The 17265-nt window shown below is 39.6% G+C and overlaps 2 protein-coding genes and 1 long non-coding RNA gene across 3 annotated transcripts; all 3 read left to right on the top strand.

Annotated features, from left to right (window-relative positions):
• The first annotated feature begins 1252 nt into the window (after positions 1-1252).
• On the top strand, positions 1253-4726 carry LOC141443103 (nose resistant to fluoxetine protein 6-like). Its single transcript, XM_074108316.1, has 6 exons — positions 1253-1367; positions 2476-2887; positions 2994-3073; positions 3252-3454; positions 3717-3831; positions 4434-4726. The coding sequence occupies exons 1-6, from the start codon at positions 1253-1255 to the stop codon at positions 4724-4726; spliced, it is 1218 nt and encodes a 405-aa protein (XP_073964417.1).
• An 880-nt stretch (positions 4727-5606) lies between these two features.
• Positions 5607-10633, top strand: LOC141443102 (O-acyltransferase like protein-like). Its single transcript, XM_074108314.1, has 4 exons — positions 5607-6065; positions 6613-6751; positions 7367-7553; positions 10557-10633. The coding sequence occupies exons 1-4, from the start codon at positions 5902-5904 to the stop codon at positions 10631-10633; spliced, it is 567 nt and encodes a 188-aa protein (XP_073964415.1). The 5' UTR covers positions 5607-5901.
• A 4966-nt stretch (positions 10634-15599) lies between these two features.
• On the top strand, positions 15600-16537 carry LOC141442929 (uncharacterized). The gene is made up of 3 exons (XR_012452990.1): positions 15600-15774; positions 15983-16088; positions 16460-16537. It is a non-coding gene; the product is annotated as an uncharacterized lncRNA (long non-coding RNA).
• The last annotated feature ends 728 nt before the right edge of the window (positions 16538-17265 follow it).

Raw genomic sequence — 17265 nt, 5'->3', positions numbered from 1 at the left:
TAAAATATTTCATAGCAATTATTTCCGATTTGATTGATGTTTTCTTTGGTTTGTTCCTACTGACTTATATATTATGTACTCTGTGCTACCGACCTAATGTGGGTAATTTCGGGGGGATTAGAAAATTTTAAATCAATATAATTAATAAATCTCAAAACATATGAGAATTAAGTGATGCCTAGTTCGTTCTGCGAAACGTTTGAAATAAACACTAGTTTACGACGTAATTATAAAAAAATCACATAACCTTAAAATAAAATCCTGCCACCAAAGGCCACGAAAACCTGCCTTGGTCAGAAAAACAACTGGCATTAGTTGCAAAGACATGCTATCCTAAGGTCGCGAGTGAGCAAAGCAATTTTTATAATTTTAAATATTAATACTAAGCTTAGAATAACTACTTACATTGATAATTTATGCTCTGGGTCTGGGTCCAGGACATCTTTGTATAGCTTATAATTAAACAAAGCTGCTTCGCAAGCACTTAAAAATACACGCCAACAACAATCAGTTATCTTCTTGAAAGACATTTTGTTTGACGAATTCTATTACAAAAAGACAGTATAATTACAATTAGACGCGGCAAGTGTGTTGGGCACCTTTGCGCCAGGAACGATTCGAGGCGGTCTTTTTTTATAATATAAACATATTATTTAAGTTAGCTAGTAGATTTATTATTTAGTAGTATTTAGCTCTTAGGTATATGATTGTATTTTCTATAAGTTTATATTCTTAAATAAATTATTAGACAAATAAATTTTATAATATATAAATTTGTAGTATTACAAATACAATTTAGTGTGTTACGAATATATACAGAATTGGGCATTTCTATCTACCGTTGTACCCTGAGTTTATCTCTCCGTTTTGAACAAAATTTGGGAGGTAGACTCAATCCATGATTCCGAGCTGGATAAACAGGGTCTCCAGATGTGTCCCCAAAATATTATGTGGATAGGTATTATGTGTCCATTTTGTTACGCAAATTATTAAAAAAAATTCGTGAACAGGGGAACACGCGGACAAGTAGGTAGTAAACAATATACTGCACAAAAATAAAGAAACAAACACAATTGACAAACGTTGAGATTCTACATGTACAAAGACGAACTTGTGCATCTGTACCAGTTAACCTTTACTTGGGAAGAGCATTCAGTTTGTGTAGGCTAACTATTTTTACCAACGTCATTTTGTATTATTCTTCATTCATTTTCAGTTTGTTTTTTTTTGCGTTCGTAACGTTACATTCAAAATGCTCGCTGTGCCAATGCGTGTGTTGTTTCTATTTGGCGTGTCGGGCGCGAGCAGCGCTGACGTGTTTGACGACGAGCTGTACCGAGCAGCGCTGCAGCCGGCGCTGTGCGCACGTCAGCTAGCCGGCATGAGGCGGGCTACTGTAAGTGCCTTCTCAGTTATATCTCAGCGCTGACGACTTGTTCGACGACGAGCTGTACCGAGCAGCGCTGCAGCCGGCGCTGTGCGCGCGTCAGCTGGCCGGCATGAGGCGGGCTGACTGTAAGTGCCTTCTCAGTTATATCTCAGCGCTGACGACTTGTTCGACGACGAGCTGTACCGAGCAGCGCTGCAGCCGGCGCTGTGCGCGCGTCAGCTGGCCGGCATGAGGCGGGCTGACTGTAAGTGCCTTCTCAGTTATATCTCAGCGCTGACGACTTGTTCGACGACGAGCTGTACCGAGCAGCGCTGCAGCCGGCGCTGTGCGCGCGTCAGCTGGCCGGCATGAGGCGGGCTGACTGTAAGTGCCTTCTCAGTTATATCTCAGCGCTGACGACTTGTTCGACGACGAGCTGTACCGAGCAGCGCTGCAGCCGGCGCTGTGCGCGCGTCAGCTGGCCGGCATGAGGCGGGCTGACTGTAAGTGCCTTCTCAGTTATATCACAGCGCTGACGACTTGTTCGACGACGAGCTGTACCGAGCAGCGCTGCAGCCGGCGCTCAGTGGCCGGCATGCGGCGGGCTGGCGGGCTGACTGTAAGTGCCTTCTCAGTTTATCTCAGCGCTGACGACTCATCTCGCCGACGAGCTGTGACAGACAGACTTGCGCGTCAGCTGGCCGGCATGAGGCGCGCTGTAAGTCCCTCCTCAGTTATATCAGCGCTGACGCTTGTTCGACGACGAGACCGAGAGAAATCCGTGCATGCGGCATGAGAAACTTACGTAAGTGAGTTGCTATGCACCCTTGTTTTTAGAACAAAGTTATTTTAAAAGTCTATCAAACTGCAATACAGAAAAGCTAAAGGTGGTACACGAAACATTTTAGGATCCCTTATAACGATTCAAAATTAATGAAATATGATGTACCTACTTAGTATTTTATTTTTACATCTGCAAAGCATCTAGAAAGTCATAATATACAGTCAACGTTGGGTTCAAATTCAAACAAGTCTATCAGTATCATCTGATATTCAGATACTCCGTATATATAGCTAAGACACTAAATATTTTTTGCTTCTGACAGTCTATGACGCAAGTTTCCGCGCACCTGAAGGCCTGCTCGGCGGCAACTTGGCCAGTTTGGGCAACTACCACCAATGCCTGGCCATAAACCAAGACTTCCCCGGCACCAACGTCCAAGGGAAATACTGCATGATCCAAGCTCCGCTGACGCCTCCTGTTGTCAGGATACCCTCCTTGACCGGTGTCTCAGCGTCAGAGAATGTGACCTGGACGGAAGTGGCGTTGCCTGAGGCTCTGATGCAGAAGTACGCCGGCAAGTCCCTGTCTCTAGCTGTGTGTGTTCCCAAGTCGTGCGCCGTGGAGGCAGTGCTGGCGCCCTACACTGCGCACCCTGTCGTCGGCTTCAACTACACGGAGCAGTACTGCCGGCTGCCGCACGACAAGCCTTTTGTCGCAGCCGATTATGTAGCAGTGTAAGCTTAATGTCGCGTATTTCTTTGAAATTTTTTATAATAACAATATCTTTAGACATCTTATTATTTAAGTAATGGTCGTATGTACCAATATTTTAAATTCCAGGATCGTGTTCTCTGTGCTTGGAATGTTGACCCTCATCAGCACAGCATATGAAGTACGACACATATTCATATTGGGAAAAGGTAGAAGTTTTAATTTATTTCATATTTTTTCGTTTGTCAAGACCGGATCATAATAACATTTAGCCCATTTTCATCAGTTACTGCATATTTTGCCATAAATCTTGTGATGGTGCATTACCGGATCCACCATAGCCAAGGCCTTGATAGTATACATAGATGGTAATTCATGTTTCGTCAGATCCGGAACATGCCAGCGAGCTACTCCGCACCTGTTCTCTGTACTCCAACACGCGCCGGCTGCTGACCTTCAACAAGCCCAGGGCCCTGGACTGTCTGGACGGCATCCGCTCCCTTTCCATTCTGATCATCATTATCTACCATACCTTTGGGTCGCACTTTTTTTTTGCAAGCAACGTCGTTAACAGTTTTGATGTGGATCAGGTACACCGTACAGATATATATATATATATATATATTGCATAGTTCCCGCGGGATAGCGATAAACGAATACTACGTGGCTATTATAAATGCGAAAGTTTGTAAGTCTGTTTATTTATTTGTTACCTCATCACGTCTTAACCGCTGAAGCGATTTAGATGAAATTCGGTATGAAAATTGCACAATTCCCGCGGGATTAAATGAATTCTACGCAGACGGAGTCGCGGGCAACAGCTAGTTAAGCAATATATTTGTCTTTTCGTAGTGGATAAGGAAGAAACAAGCTATGTGGATGGCATCGTGCGATATCGCAGTGGACTCCTTCTTCACTCTGAGCGGCTTGCTGCTGGTGTACACCACCGTCAACAAAATGAAACAAAGTTAGCACCAATATCTACAATACGTACTTAAGTTAAGAAGCCGTTCCACCATTAATATGTGAGGATGTGGTGCGAAGAATATGTTTTCCATTAACCAATAGAAACGCTTCATTTACCTCGCCTCGCTCCGCTCACCTGTTTCCACCAGAGATGTGCTGTGCGAGGATGTGTAAATGAAGCGTTTCTTTTTGGTTTATGAAAAACATATTCCTCGCTACATCCTCGCACATTATTGGTGGAAACGCTGCTTTTTCGCCATTTATTTGCAGAGGCTGATATTTCTATGGGAAAAGCTAACTACAATACAAATATCTGCTCCATGCAGGCAGGTGTTATGCCGTGAGACCGAAGTCTTAAGTAAGAGCGTCAGAAGTTGTATAGTTTTATGCGTCCGAGTTGAGAAATTCCGATGACGCTATGTAGGATGTTGGAATTTCTATATTTGCTCACTAGATGGCGCTATAAGTTGCTACACTTACAATGTAAAGTGCAGTCACAAGCAGCTATATCTGGCATAACAAAGGTGTGGAAGGAATGTGCCGGTAGGACGTATTTGATATTTTTTCATGCGTTATGTAATTATAAGTGTGGGCTCCTTCCAGCGTCGTTGCTGCGGAGCCTGCCCTGGTTCTACCTGAACCGCTTCCTGCGGCTGTTCCCGCTGCTGGCGGCTGCAGTGCTGCTGCAAGCGTCGCTTATGCACCGGGCGGCTGACGGGCCCGGCTGGCACGTCGTTGCTAAGTGGGTTGGTGACTGCCGCCACTACTGGTGGAGCGCATTACTGCACGTGCAGAATATCTTCAACCCTCTTAACATGGTATCTATTTCGATATTGTACATCGTCATCATCATCAGCCGGAAGACGTCCACTGCTGAACAATGGCCTCCCCCTTAAAAAGCCACAAGGAACGATAACTCGTCACGTATGGAATGGATCCACTGATTGCTCACAACACTAACGATATCGTCAGTTGGGCGGGCCAAATCGCTTGAAGAACAGATAACGAATAGTCGACAGCCTCCCACTACGTAGGTGGACACTTAGTGGGAGGCTTGCTGCTTCGTCTTCCTGTTCGTGATCGCTGCTCGGGGAGTTTTCACGCTTCACGCTCAACGATTATCTGTTCTTTGAGCAATGTGGCCAGCCCATAGCCAACTTGCATATTTTAGTTCTTAGGCGAATTTCCTTATTCTGGATTCTATTTTGTAAAGAAGCTCCAAGCATTTCACTGTCTCCATAGCTCGTTGTATGACCGTGGGCCTCTCCAAGAGGCCATCAGGCGTGGATCGATCTGTACGATGTTGCATGTCATGGCAATTCTACACTTCTCAAATTTTGGAAATGTGATTATGCCTGCAGACATATTTTAATGGTCTCCTTTCCTATCATCATATTTCATGTGTTTACAAGTTTTAATTTGCAACTTTCTCAAGGACTATGCAAGTTCATCATCATCATCATCATATCAGCTGTAGTACGTTCACTGTTGGACATAGGTTGTAAGTTAAGGTTTCTAAATCTCCAACTCATTTTAATGGACCATTTTCTGGTAACTGATTGAGCTAAAATTTTGCATACTCATCGTAAATTTGGTGTAAATATAACCGCCCGTTTGTGAAATTCTGGTGGTCCGGCCAAGATCGTCTACGCAGGACGCAACTCTTTTAAGGGTTTATGGCATCGACTTGAAACTTGGTACCTACCTACGGATATGTAGTTTTGATAACAGTATGCAAGTACAATCAACTGGACTTAATCAAGGGCTCTATAGAAAACCAGCGTTGCTGCACTACTGTAGAGCATAATAATATAATGCTGAGAGGAGACCCTTGTTCCGTGTCAATTTTGGAGTCACCACCCGTACGGTGCAGGAACTTATAGTAGGTAAGTACCTATATTACTGTGTTCTTCTATTTTTCACCTATCGCGGTGGATGCGGAAAGCAGCAGTGGACGCAGTGGACGTTTTTCGGCTGACATGACATGACTATTCTCTCATTCTTTCTCTTTTTCTTTTTTCGAATACCTGTATCTTAGTGCGTGCACCCTTCCTGGTATCTGTCGGTGGACATGCAGCTGCACGTGGTGTCCCCGCTGGTGCTGTTCTGGGTGCTGGGCAGCCGCCGCGCCGCGTGGGCCGCGCTCGCCGCCGCCCTGCTCGCCTCCCTCGCCGCTGCCTTCGCCTTTTGCTTCTTCGTCATTTATGACATCACTACTGTGCCACATTTAAGGAAGTAAGTTTTTATTGAAGGACCGGCCTTTTTGCGTAAAAGTAAGTCTGCAAACTTATAGTTAACACTGGTCAACATCTGAACAAAAACAAGAACTATACTTAGAAGAACGATATAATTATATTATAATAGCCTTTTATTGTTGTTGTTGCTGTTTTGTTGTTTTATTGTTCTCTTGTTGTTTGTTTTGGTGTGTTGTTGTGTGTTTTGTTGTAGTATTGTGTTTCGATACTTTTTTTTTACAGATTTGAAGTTACTAAATCCCTCAGTTTAGTTATTTGTGTTACTAGTACTTACTAGTTTCCGTTGAGAGGGGTCCAAATCTACGAAAACTAGTACTAACACAAACATAATTATATTAAAAAGATAATATCAAAATTTAAATTTGCGATATTTTTAAACATTGACATTATACCCGTAGGTATTATAGTAGTATAGTAGGTAGGTAGGTATGTTCGATATTCAAAAATTTACTCAGTAGGTTAGGTACCTAAGTAATAGAAAAATCTCACTGGCAGTGGGTCCACTATTTATTTGTTCTCTTTCTTAGGGAAGCAATAGAAAAAGTTGCTGAATACTCTATATACTTTTATTCTAACACTTTGATGAGATCGCCGCCCTTCTTCATCGGTATGCTGTTCGGTTACATCTTGCATGTCTGCAGAGGACAGAAGATTAAACTGTCACAGGTATGTAAAGCAAAACATTCTTTTAACCGACATCATCAAGACAGCCCTCGACGTCTTGCGTAAAAGGTTTCTGTCACATCTGACCTTTTCTTCATCAAGTGCCCTATGCTTAATTAGGTACATTCAAGTGCAAAAATAAGTATCTATTCGAACCACTCAAAAATATGTTACTACGGCCTTATTGCGTCGGAATAAGACTGTGGTACTTATTTTTGGAACTGAATAAGTTCATATTTTTACACTTGACTGTACCTAAAATAATAACGTTTTTTGTACAACAAGCGATTCTTAATCTTGTTAGCTGACGATTCAAAGTATATAATTGTAATACCAATAAAATAGACTGCGTTACATTATAAAATTATCAAAAAAACAACAATTTTTTTTTTTGCATAATATGATTTAACACGGTTGCTGTACACTACTTAACATGTGATGAATACATGAATTAAGATTGAAGATCCACCGACTAGACATTCGGGGAACTTTTTAGACCAGTTTCTTCTTAGCTACCTAGACCAGCTGCTTTTAAGATGAAGTGATATAGCTACTAACCCGTAGAATAATGGCAGTTTAGTTTTTAGGATAGTTTTTGATCGCAATATTTTTTTTCAGTGGATAACGATTACATGCTACACTCTGTCGCTCGCCACATTTACCTATGTCGTCTACATAATGTATCTCAGCATGCAGTCGGATTGGGACAATCAGCTCGCTGACATCATCAATAACTCTTTTAGACGATCCTGCTGGTCACTGACTCTGTGCTGGTTGATATTCGCTTGTGTTCACGGTTATGGAGGTACCTAATTTGAATAGCTCTTGAAAATATGCAATTAGGACGCAAGTTGGGACTGATTTTATTTCGTAAATTTTAATTTATTTCGAAAATTATTTTAATCGTCTGTAAGTAATGAATAATACCTATACTAAATAAAACCTGCCTTTGACTTTCACAAATGCATAGTCCGAATTGTACTTTATTCGCGTGACATTCGATTGAAGAATATCAGAGGGCCCGTTGAATCACTTAATACTTTATGACTATGACCGTATAGCCAATATTTTTGGGAATAGGTACACGTATTCTTCAATTTTTTATTATATTAATGCCGCTGTTTTCTCTTTACGGGTCCTTTGAACTGGTTCCTGTCCCTGGGACCGTGGAAGTTCGTGGCACGCATCTCCTACGCGATGTATTTGTTCCACACTTTACTCCAGGATATCAACATCGCTGCCACCGTCACTCCCGTTTATTTTAACATGAGAACACTGGTCAGTATCAAGTCATGAACAACTTTAGCCCCTCGTGTGGAAAGTAAGAGTATTCGTCCCACTGCTGGGCACAGGCCTCCTCTCAGAACAAGAGGGCTTGGGCCATAGTTCCCACGCGGGCCCAGTGCGGATTGGGAACTTCACACAAACCATTGAATTGCTTCGCAGATTTGTGCAGGTTTCCTCACGATGTTTTCCTTCACCGCAAAGCTCGTGGTAAATTTCAAATGTAATTCCGTTTGAACCCACGACCCTCTGCTTGAGAGGCGATAGGTCAAACCACTAGGCCACCACGGCTTTTTTTAATAAAGTAATGCGACCACGAAAATTGGGGCAGTTGAAACGCTCGAACGACCCAGCTAAAGAATTTTATTTATATTAATTGCCTTTACACGAGGTCATTTATTTTTTAAGTCCTATAACTGTAGGTCACAGGTCCATCTCGGAATGCGGGCAGTTTTCACGAGATAACTACAATTTCTTATTATTTTTTAACAACCTTGACTGAAGATAACATGAGATAATTGACGATAAATATTTATGATACGCAATAGAAGCAATAATCGTACTTAGTGGCTAGAATTCCTTGAGTTTGTTCTGATGATAATATCACAACGAAACTTTAATATAAAGTTGGGTAAAATTTAATCGAAATATGCCTACGAAATTAAAAAGTGTCATCAATTTGGAGAACATTAGAAACGGTGTTCCACAAGGAAACATATTGGACCCATTATTTTTCCTTTAGCACTTAAAGTTTATTGTGCCATAAATGTTATTTAAATAAACTATTCTAACCTATGTTGAACTTTACATTGGCATGCGTCGTCCGCGTAGCAGCCTTAACATCATTCTGGATGTATTCGCGGAGCGTAAAAGCAGCCCAATGCTCACCCGATGCACCCCGATGGCAGCGACTGCATGCAATCGTTTAGATGTTTGTCTCGTTTGGTTGTTTCTATTATTCGGTACTAACACTAATTATTGTCATCATCATATTTACTGTAAGACGTTCAATGTTGTACATAGGCCTCCCCCATTTACAGTGCTTTCATTCTAGCATGGTGCGGGTGACACTTAATGCACGTTTCGTTTTACTCAAAAAAAGTTGCTGCGGTCTAAATAAATGGAAGTATATTTCAGTTGTAGCCTGAATATGACTGACGTAAAATATTTAAACATAAAGAACTATGTTATATAAAACAAAATTTAAGCTATCAGATTTTTATAATCAATTAATTAAATTCAACGCACAATTAAATGAAAAAACGTAATATGCATGAAACGTAACACCAGAAACTCGTTTAGTGATGGGACCTAATGGATCTTGAGTTATATCGGTACTTATTAATTGGTAAGTAACAAATATTCTTGCAAACTCCGTTTAGCCTTACTTAAGTGGCAAATAATATTCCAACCTAGAATTTTACTAATATTCTCATAAAAATTAGCGCAATAATCGGATTAATGATGACATTAATTATGATTAAGATTTTAAATTATTAATTTTATCGACTCAAGTTTCGACACTTTGACTCTCTAGTCTTGTGATATTGACAGCTGTCACCCGCACCATGCTACAATGAAAGTACTGTACCTCCAGTTGCTTCGGTTGGAAGCTGCCTGCGTCCACCGTGAACCCGCGGCTTTAACCAGGTCATCCATCCATCTCGTTGGTGGACGTCCTACGCTGCGATTGCCGATCCGCTGTCTTTGTTCGAGAGTAGTGTGTTTTTGAGAGAACTGGCTCAGTGGAGCGTGGAGCAAATCTGTAGTTCCAAAAAAACCCGCAAGGGTATTTATAGAGGGCACCAGTGTTAGTTCAATGATCACGCGCGACGTCATCGAGAGAGTAAGAAAGAGAAAGCATGAGCAGCTACGTGTATGGGTGAGAGAGAGAGAGAGATAGATACGCGGTATCAGGCTGATTTCCGGCGAGGTCCCGCGCGCATCGATCCTAGATCGGGCATAAAACAGCTGTGAGAGCTCTATATTATACAGCGTAAGGTTGATTTTACGGTGATTTTAAGAAGATCATACTTAGAAATGACAACTTTACGTTTACAGTTGGATATCATTATCTAGTATGTGCTAATGGTATTTCTAACTGCACCACATGGATGGTATAATTTAAAACTGAAGACTCTGAGATCACGGGTTCGACTCCTGATCAGGCGTTGAAAAAAAAGTGTTAATAAGTATCAGGCTGATTTCCGGCGAGGCCCCACGTCCTCGATCCCAGATCGAGCATGAAACAGCTGCGAGAGCTCTATATTATACAGCGTATGGTTGATTTTATGATGATTTTAAGAAGATCGTACTTAGAAATGAGAACTTTACGTTTACAGTTGGATATCGCTAACTAGTATGTGCTGATGTTATTTCTAACTGCACCACATGAACGGTATAATTTAAAACTGGAGACTCTAAGATCGTGGGATCGAATCGAAGTTCTGGCTCAGCAGCATCCAATCACAGAGCAGTATTTCGCTGATGTCATAAGTACTCAGCACCGAATCGCGGTTTGCAGCTGACTTCCGATCCAACCTCGGACTCTACGTCATGCGCGGTATCAGGCTGATTTCCGGCGGGATCCCGCATCCATAGATCCTAGATCGGGCATAAAACAGCTGTGAGAGCTCTATATTATACAGCGTAAGGATGATGTTGCGATGATTTTAAGAAGATCATGCTTAGAAATGACAACTTCACGTCTGCAGTTGGATATCGTTATCTAGTATGTGCTGATGGTATTTCTAACCGCACCACACGGATGGTATAATTTAAAACTGGAGACTCTGAGGTCGCGGGTTCGACTCCTGATCAGGCGTTGAAAAATAAATTAAGATTTTACTTGTTTTTCTTCTTGTTCTAACTAGCTTTCGCCCACGGTTTGCATGCATGAATATAGAAAGTAGTAGTTCCAAAAAAAATCCGTATTAGCATCACTGGGTTATGAGTGGTTCTTCGACGTAGTTCTAAAAATTCATCATAATCATCATCATCATCATCATCATCGTCTCACCGATGGTAGAGTTTTATTTTTGAAAATATCATAGGAGGAGGGTCGAATCAAACAGCGCATTGATGTTGTAAATATCTATATTAAGCCCTGAATCGTTTATGTGATGATACCTTTATCATATTCTATGATATAAAAATATAAGTACTAATATTTCCAGTTTGGGGACATTCCTCTGATGTTTCCCTGTCCACCGCCGTACGTACTTAATCGCACGATCTCGAGAGCCTAGTTCTCTTATACACCTATGAGGATGATCATAATGTTCTAGACGTCGTCGCGACTCTCGAATCAGGTTCATACCATAGGTAACATCAAAACCGATGCCCTTACCCCAAAACACACCTTTCATGCACAGAACACTATCAGAACTTTTTATAAGATATTGTAACATATAACACATCACAACATAGGTGCATTCATGTGCGTGTTTAATCGCGTTTAAAGCTCGATCCTTAGCAAAACTTCTTTTAACATCGAATAATAGTATAAAATCGATTTTTAGATTTTTATTTGTCCATACTTCGAATTTTTCTTCTATATCGTCTATGGACAGTCTATCATCATACACGGTTTTACTAAAGCCGCTTCGAGCTAAAACTCGTTTCAAGCTAACACTCGAGGGGACCAAACAATCCACATCGTTGTATGCATTAGTGTAGCCTAACGCATACGCAGGAAAACCTCCGAATATCATGAAAAAAGGATGCTGCCAATCTTCTAAAACATCGAAAATGCTACTAATCATTTCATAAACAGCTGGCGCCTCCACATTTAACACCGATAGGATCCGCTTCCCTGCGTTTAAAGGTTGACAATCATCCGCCTCCAGTAGAGATAATAGATAACCACTAATAACATTGTTTTTCACTATAAATAAATCATAAATCATTTATTTTTGCTAAAACATACACAAAGTTGGTACAAACGACATGTCAGTAGAAAAGTTACATGTATGTATGTTCCGCCACAACATGGCATGCAAAACTTACTTACACTAAATTATACCAGTATTTTTCGTTTACGATAACATTCAGTGTTTATAACAAAATAATTCCAAATACAAATCAATATAAAACACAAATTTATAAAATTCACATAAACATTAACTAACATTATTAATCATAAATCTTCTCGAAATATTCATTTAGAGAGTAATAAGGTCTATCTATTAAATAACACTTTAATTTATTTGAGAACTCGTTAAAATTATTAATTTTTTTTATATCATTGCTTAATAAATTATAGATTTTTATTCCATTGTACTCTGATACTTCTTCTAAAATGTGTATAGTTATTTGATTTCGGTAAAACAATGTCTCCGCCATTCCCTAAAGCATGCAATCTGATATTGATTCTACTCTGATATTTAGATTTGTTTTTATAAATAAACCTACTAACTAAGAACATATATAACGATATGACTGTCATTATTTTATACTTTACAAATAACGGACGACAGTGCTCCTGTGGTTTAGCTTTATCTATGCATCTTATGGCTTTCTTTTGCAATATTAATATAGAATTTATGAGAACACTGTTTCCCCAGACCTCCAAACCATATCTTAGAATACTCTCAAAGTGTGCAAAATATACTACTTTCAGATCTGTTGAATTTAGAATCTTGGACAGATTTTTCAAAGCATACTTAGCGCTAGCTAGTCTCTTTCTGAGGACATCTATTTGATTCGACCATCGTAGTTGGTTGTCTAATTCAATTCCAAGAAATTTTGTATTCTCGACTTTTGCTATAGGCAGTTGCAGCTCATAAGGAATGCTGTTCGTGTGTCTGCAAAAAGTTATGTAGTTGGTTTTATCTATATTCATTTTAAGGCCATTACTTTCAAACCAATACAATAACTGTGTCCAAGTAAGAGTTATGTCAGATTTGAGTGTCGAGATGTCATTATTTTGAACTATTATACTAGTATCGTCTGCATATAGGTATGCTTTGCCAAACGATAAATTATATGGAAGGTCATTTATAAAAAAAAAAAATGAATATCATCCCACTTCCAACGAATAATATCATGATTTCTCAAAAGTAGACGTGAAGCAATGAAAACACTAGGAAACTGCATACTGTTTACCTCTCACACGCACACACACGCACACACAAGTCCACATCAAATGAATATTAATTCTAAATGTAATTGTCTAACCCTTCTCCAAACCGCGTCTATCTAAAATGAAGTGGTGTTGCTGTTGTTGCTGCTGTGAGCTCTCTGTCGGTGTTAGGAGTATGGCTGGGTGGGGTCTAGCTGAGCTGGTGGTTGGTGGCGGTGGAGCGGGAGTAGATAAGATAAGGTTTGAAGGCAGGATGGGCAGCATCGGTGGGTCATGCGTAGGCTGGGGCACGGGCTGGAGCTCGGGATGGGGTGCAGGCTGGGAGCCGCTCCTGGAACAAAACCAAATTCAAAAATTTAAAGATCGGGGAAAACAAGTGCAAAAAATAAATTCAAAGAAGGAAAAGATAATAGATCAGGTGAAATATACTCACTTTAAATATGTTATGAGTAGAGTTCAAAACCGTCGTCACTCCTCTCGTCGCTCTCACCAGCAGGTCGCACCCGACAACCTCCGGGTACCCAGACGCCCGATGACATGAAAACTCCATGCATTAAATACCCGTCGTAAATTGGTAGGCGTGGTTCCGCAAACATCCGATCAAGCTGCAAATTATCATCCTCCCAAGGATCATTTTCTCGCCTTTCCTTACGTGCTATTCTCCGCTCATGGCGCACGAGTCTTCCAGCAGCTCGATATCGCTGTCGGAGCCACTCCTGGAACAAAACCAAATTCAAAATTCGAAGATCGGAGGAAAACAAGTACAAAAATAAATTCAAAGAAGGAAAAGATAATAGATCAGGCGAAATATACTCACTTTAAATAAGGCAAGAACCAAACTTCCTTTATCCATATTTCAAAGAAAAAAAGTCAAGCCGCAAGTATTTTGTGTTACACCTGCCGATCAAAAAGCTATGCTAGTTCAAAGACTCTTAGCAGCACAGCATCGGAAATCAAAACAAATGCATAAGAACTATGCTTCAGTATTTGGTTGGATATAACCTAATATTATAAGACATGAGATCATCCAGACAGCGAGGGAGGCATGTGTTAACCAAACAAATGCATAAGATCTGTGCTTCAGTTTTTGGTTGGAGATAACCCAATATTATATGAATAATATCACCGTTTTTCTTGAAAATGCTAGCAGTAACAACATCATCATGTGATAATAAATGAAAACATCGTCATTTGCTTTATTATGAATGGTGGGGGAACATTGCTATTGCAGGATAGTAGTAGAATCTTCAACTTAGTATTAAGAATGTTCAAGAATTCCTCATCTCACTATAGCTGAAAAGCTATAACATATAAATATAAAGTAACCTATTTAATTCTTTATAATTCGCAATAGAAATAAAATAGCAAGACACATTTTATACTCGCTCTTATAAATAGTATTTAAACTATAATAGCATAACCGAGTCCTCACATTATCATATATTATCAAGTCCTTATGCCGTTATTATCCTTACACCAGAAGTAATACTAATATTAAAACAATGAAAATACTAGAGAGATAAATAGTGTTATACTTACTGACTTGAGATGAAAGGAGGTGTTAGTAGTAGTTTATTTCGCTTGTTATATTACTATACCACTTTTGATTAGTTTATACTTCTTGTGTACTGCTTTGCTTCTGGTTGAATGAGTAGAGCACAACAGATGATTAAAGTCATAATTTATATATATCACATCGGAGAGGAAACGGCATGTTTGCGAGTGATAATGTTTAGGGCTACCAAAATGATATAGCTTCTAACAGCTGAAAGCAAGCAAGTAAAGAAGATTGATTAAATCATCTTATGATGGGATAGCCTATGATGAGATAGCCTGTTAGAGACAGCAGTTATCATCTATAGCCTATGATGGGATAGCCTGTTAGAGACAGCAGCTATCGTCTATAGCCTATTCAAACCAGTCTATTATGAGTAGCCTATAGCCTATTCAAACCAACCTATGATGAGATAGCCTGTTAGAGACAACAGCTAACGTAATTATAGTCTATTATGTGATAGCCTGCTAGAGATAGCAGATAGGTTGTAAAATATACCAGATAGCAGATAGGTTGCTGAAGATGTGGATAGTGCGTATAAAGTTTAAAGGTTAGCAAGGTTCTGTGCTCAAAGATCCTACTAAGACTATAGTATCTATCTATAAATCATAAAGCAGATTATATGACTCTTTTATGATAGAGCAACTTTGATGAAACTTGAATGACAGAGCATATGCTTATACTTTGATGAAATTTGAATGAAGTGATTGATGGTAGTATTACTTATTCATAAAGTAGACTTAAAATAATAAATGCATATATGTATTGATAACGAACTATTTTATTTTCCGTTTTAATAAAATAAATTCATAATCCGCAACCCTAGCGAATAACAAGCAAGTTATCAATGCTGCATCCTGGCAACCTCACACATCGCGGGTTCTGTACCTAACATAATCTACGCTTATTACCGCTATTAAATTCGAGTAAAACAGGAGGACACCATGTTTGTTGTATGAGAGCCTACTTAATTATTTTTAGTATTCAGAGCATAAGTGGAAATTTCAACTATCGCGGTTCTCGGGATACAACCCGGTGATAGACAGACAGACAGACAGATGGATAGCTGAGAGTTAGTAATAGGACCTCGTTTTTACCCTGCAGGTACGGAACCCTAAGTCTGTTTGTTACCTCTTCATATTTTAAACTGCTGAACTGATTCGAATTAAATTTGATACCATCATCAACTGCTGAATTGGCTCGAATTAAATTTGATAAAGTAACACTAATAATAAATTTTCTTTACTAACCATGTATGAAAACTAAGTTGGAAATAAATGATTTTTATTTATTATTTATTTATTTATTACAGTTTTCTCTGTTCGCGAGTGATCTCGTTTACACGGTTGTGTTTTCGACGGCGATGTGTATCCTCGTCGAAGAACCTGCCCTCACTCTACAGAAGAAACTCCTTACAGGTGCGTTACGCAGTCAAGACGTTTCTTGAAAAACAGAATAAGACAAGTTGGGCAAGTTTCCAACCGAAATCCAGTTTTACGCTGAATCTTTCAATTAAGTACTAAGTAAAGTAAAGTAAAGTAGCAACATACTTTCTCGTGATCAGCTGAGTAACTTATGTTAAAATATCTGACTGATCTTTGAATGTGTCAAAAAGTGACCTAATTGCTGCAAAATGTGCTAAGAAACTTTTGACCCTAACTCAACAGGCCAACCAAGCTATACAATATAATTGTCGCCTTTATATGTACTTCCTCAGCGGATGCAAAATTACCTGCTGCAGTTTCTCTCCCTCTTGCTGATGTTATATTTAATACATTCTTTTTTCTAGGTTATTACGAGCGACAAAAGCATACCAAAGATCAAAAACAAACATCAGTTGCTGAGCAATACGAGAAGTATATAAACAGTCACTGTATATATGTTTATAAAAAGTCACTATAAAAAAGTGTAAATTATTAAATAGAGATGTTTACTGACTTATTCCTGTTATTTTGTTAATAGCGAATAAATAAAATAAAATAATTATTTATAACAAAAAATAGAACCGATTACAAAAAAAAAACATGAAAATAATTTTCTACCAGTCTGAAGTCGGTGCCTCAGCACGAGCCAGCAGGAGTGGACCTATAGTCGTCTACCTCACTACATACCTACTATACGAGTATATTGGGCTTTGGGCTTCAATCACTCCTGCTGGCTCGTGCTGAGGCACCGACTTCAGACTGGTAGAAAAATATTTTCATGGTTTTTTGTAGTCGGTTCAAATTTCTGTTATATATTTTTTTTCCCCTCAGCACCTCAAACATACAGGTTTTCCTATGAGAATCCAGTGAGCAAAATCACATTGATCGTGAACATAGGCTCGTATTAAATACCCAGTAGCGTAGCGTAGTGGGGGGGGGGGCTGCCTGACGGCTGATACCCACACTACACCATTGTAAATACCTAATATTTATTTGTGTTAATATGGTGAAAATAAAGGTTTAATCAATCAATCAATAATATAAGCGGTTCCGTCCCCGTCAGTAAGTACCTTTTCCTAAACAAAATGTGCTTCTCCCAAAAGATACGTTTGTCTTGATATCAAACCCAAAACACCCTTCGTTAATACGTATGTAGGTATGTGTATTTGTG

This window comes from Choristoneura fumiferana, chromosome 26 (genome assembly GCF_025370935.1).
Source record: "Choristoneura fumiferana chromosome 26, NRCan_CFum_1, whole genome shotgun sequence".
In the NCBI taxonomy this organism is placed as follows: Eukaryota; Metazoa; Arthropoda; class Insecta; order Lepidoptera; family Tortricidae; genus Choristoneura; species Choristoneura fumiferana.
This window is presented reverse-complemented; position numbering and strand designations above follow the sequence as displayed.

Coding starts and splice junctions, on each gene's coding strand:
- LOC141443102 (XM_074108314.1), top strand. CDS start 5,902: ATGCAGCTGCACGTGGTGTCCCCGCTGGTGCTGTTCTGGGTGCTGGGC. Junction 6,066..6,612: donor ACTGTGCCACATTTAAGGAA/GTAAGTTTTTAT, acceptor TCTCTTTCTTAG/GGAAGCAATAGAAAAAGTTG. Junction 7,554..10,556: donor TTGTGTTCACGGTTATGGAG/GTACCTAATTTG, acceptor CGCGGTTTGCAG/CTGACTTCCGATCCAACCTC.
- LOC141443103 (XM_074108316.1), top strand. CDS start 1,253: ATGCTCGCTGTGCCAATGCGTGTGTTGTTTCTATTTGGCGTGTCGGGC. Junction 3,455..3,716: donor ACAGTTTTGATGTGGATCAG/GTACACCGTACA, acceptor GTCTTTTCGTAG/TGGATAAGGAAGAAACAAGC. Junction 3,832..4,433: donor CGTCAACAAAATGAAACAAA/GTTAGCACCAAT, acceptor GGCTCCTTCCAG/CGTCGTTGCTGCGGAGCCTG.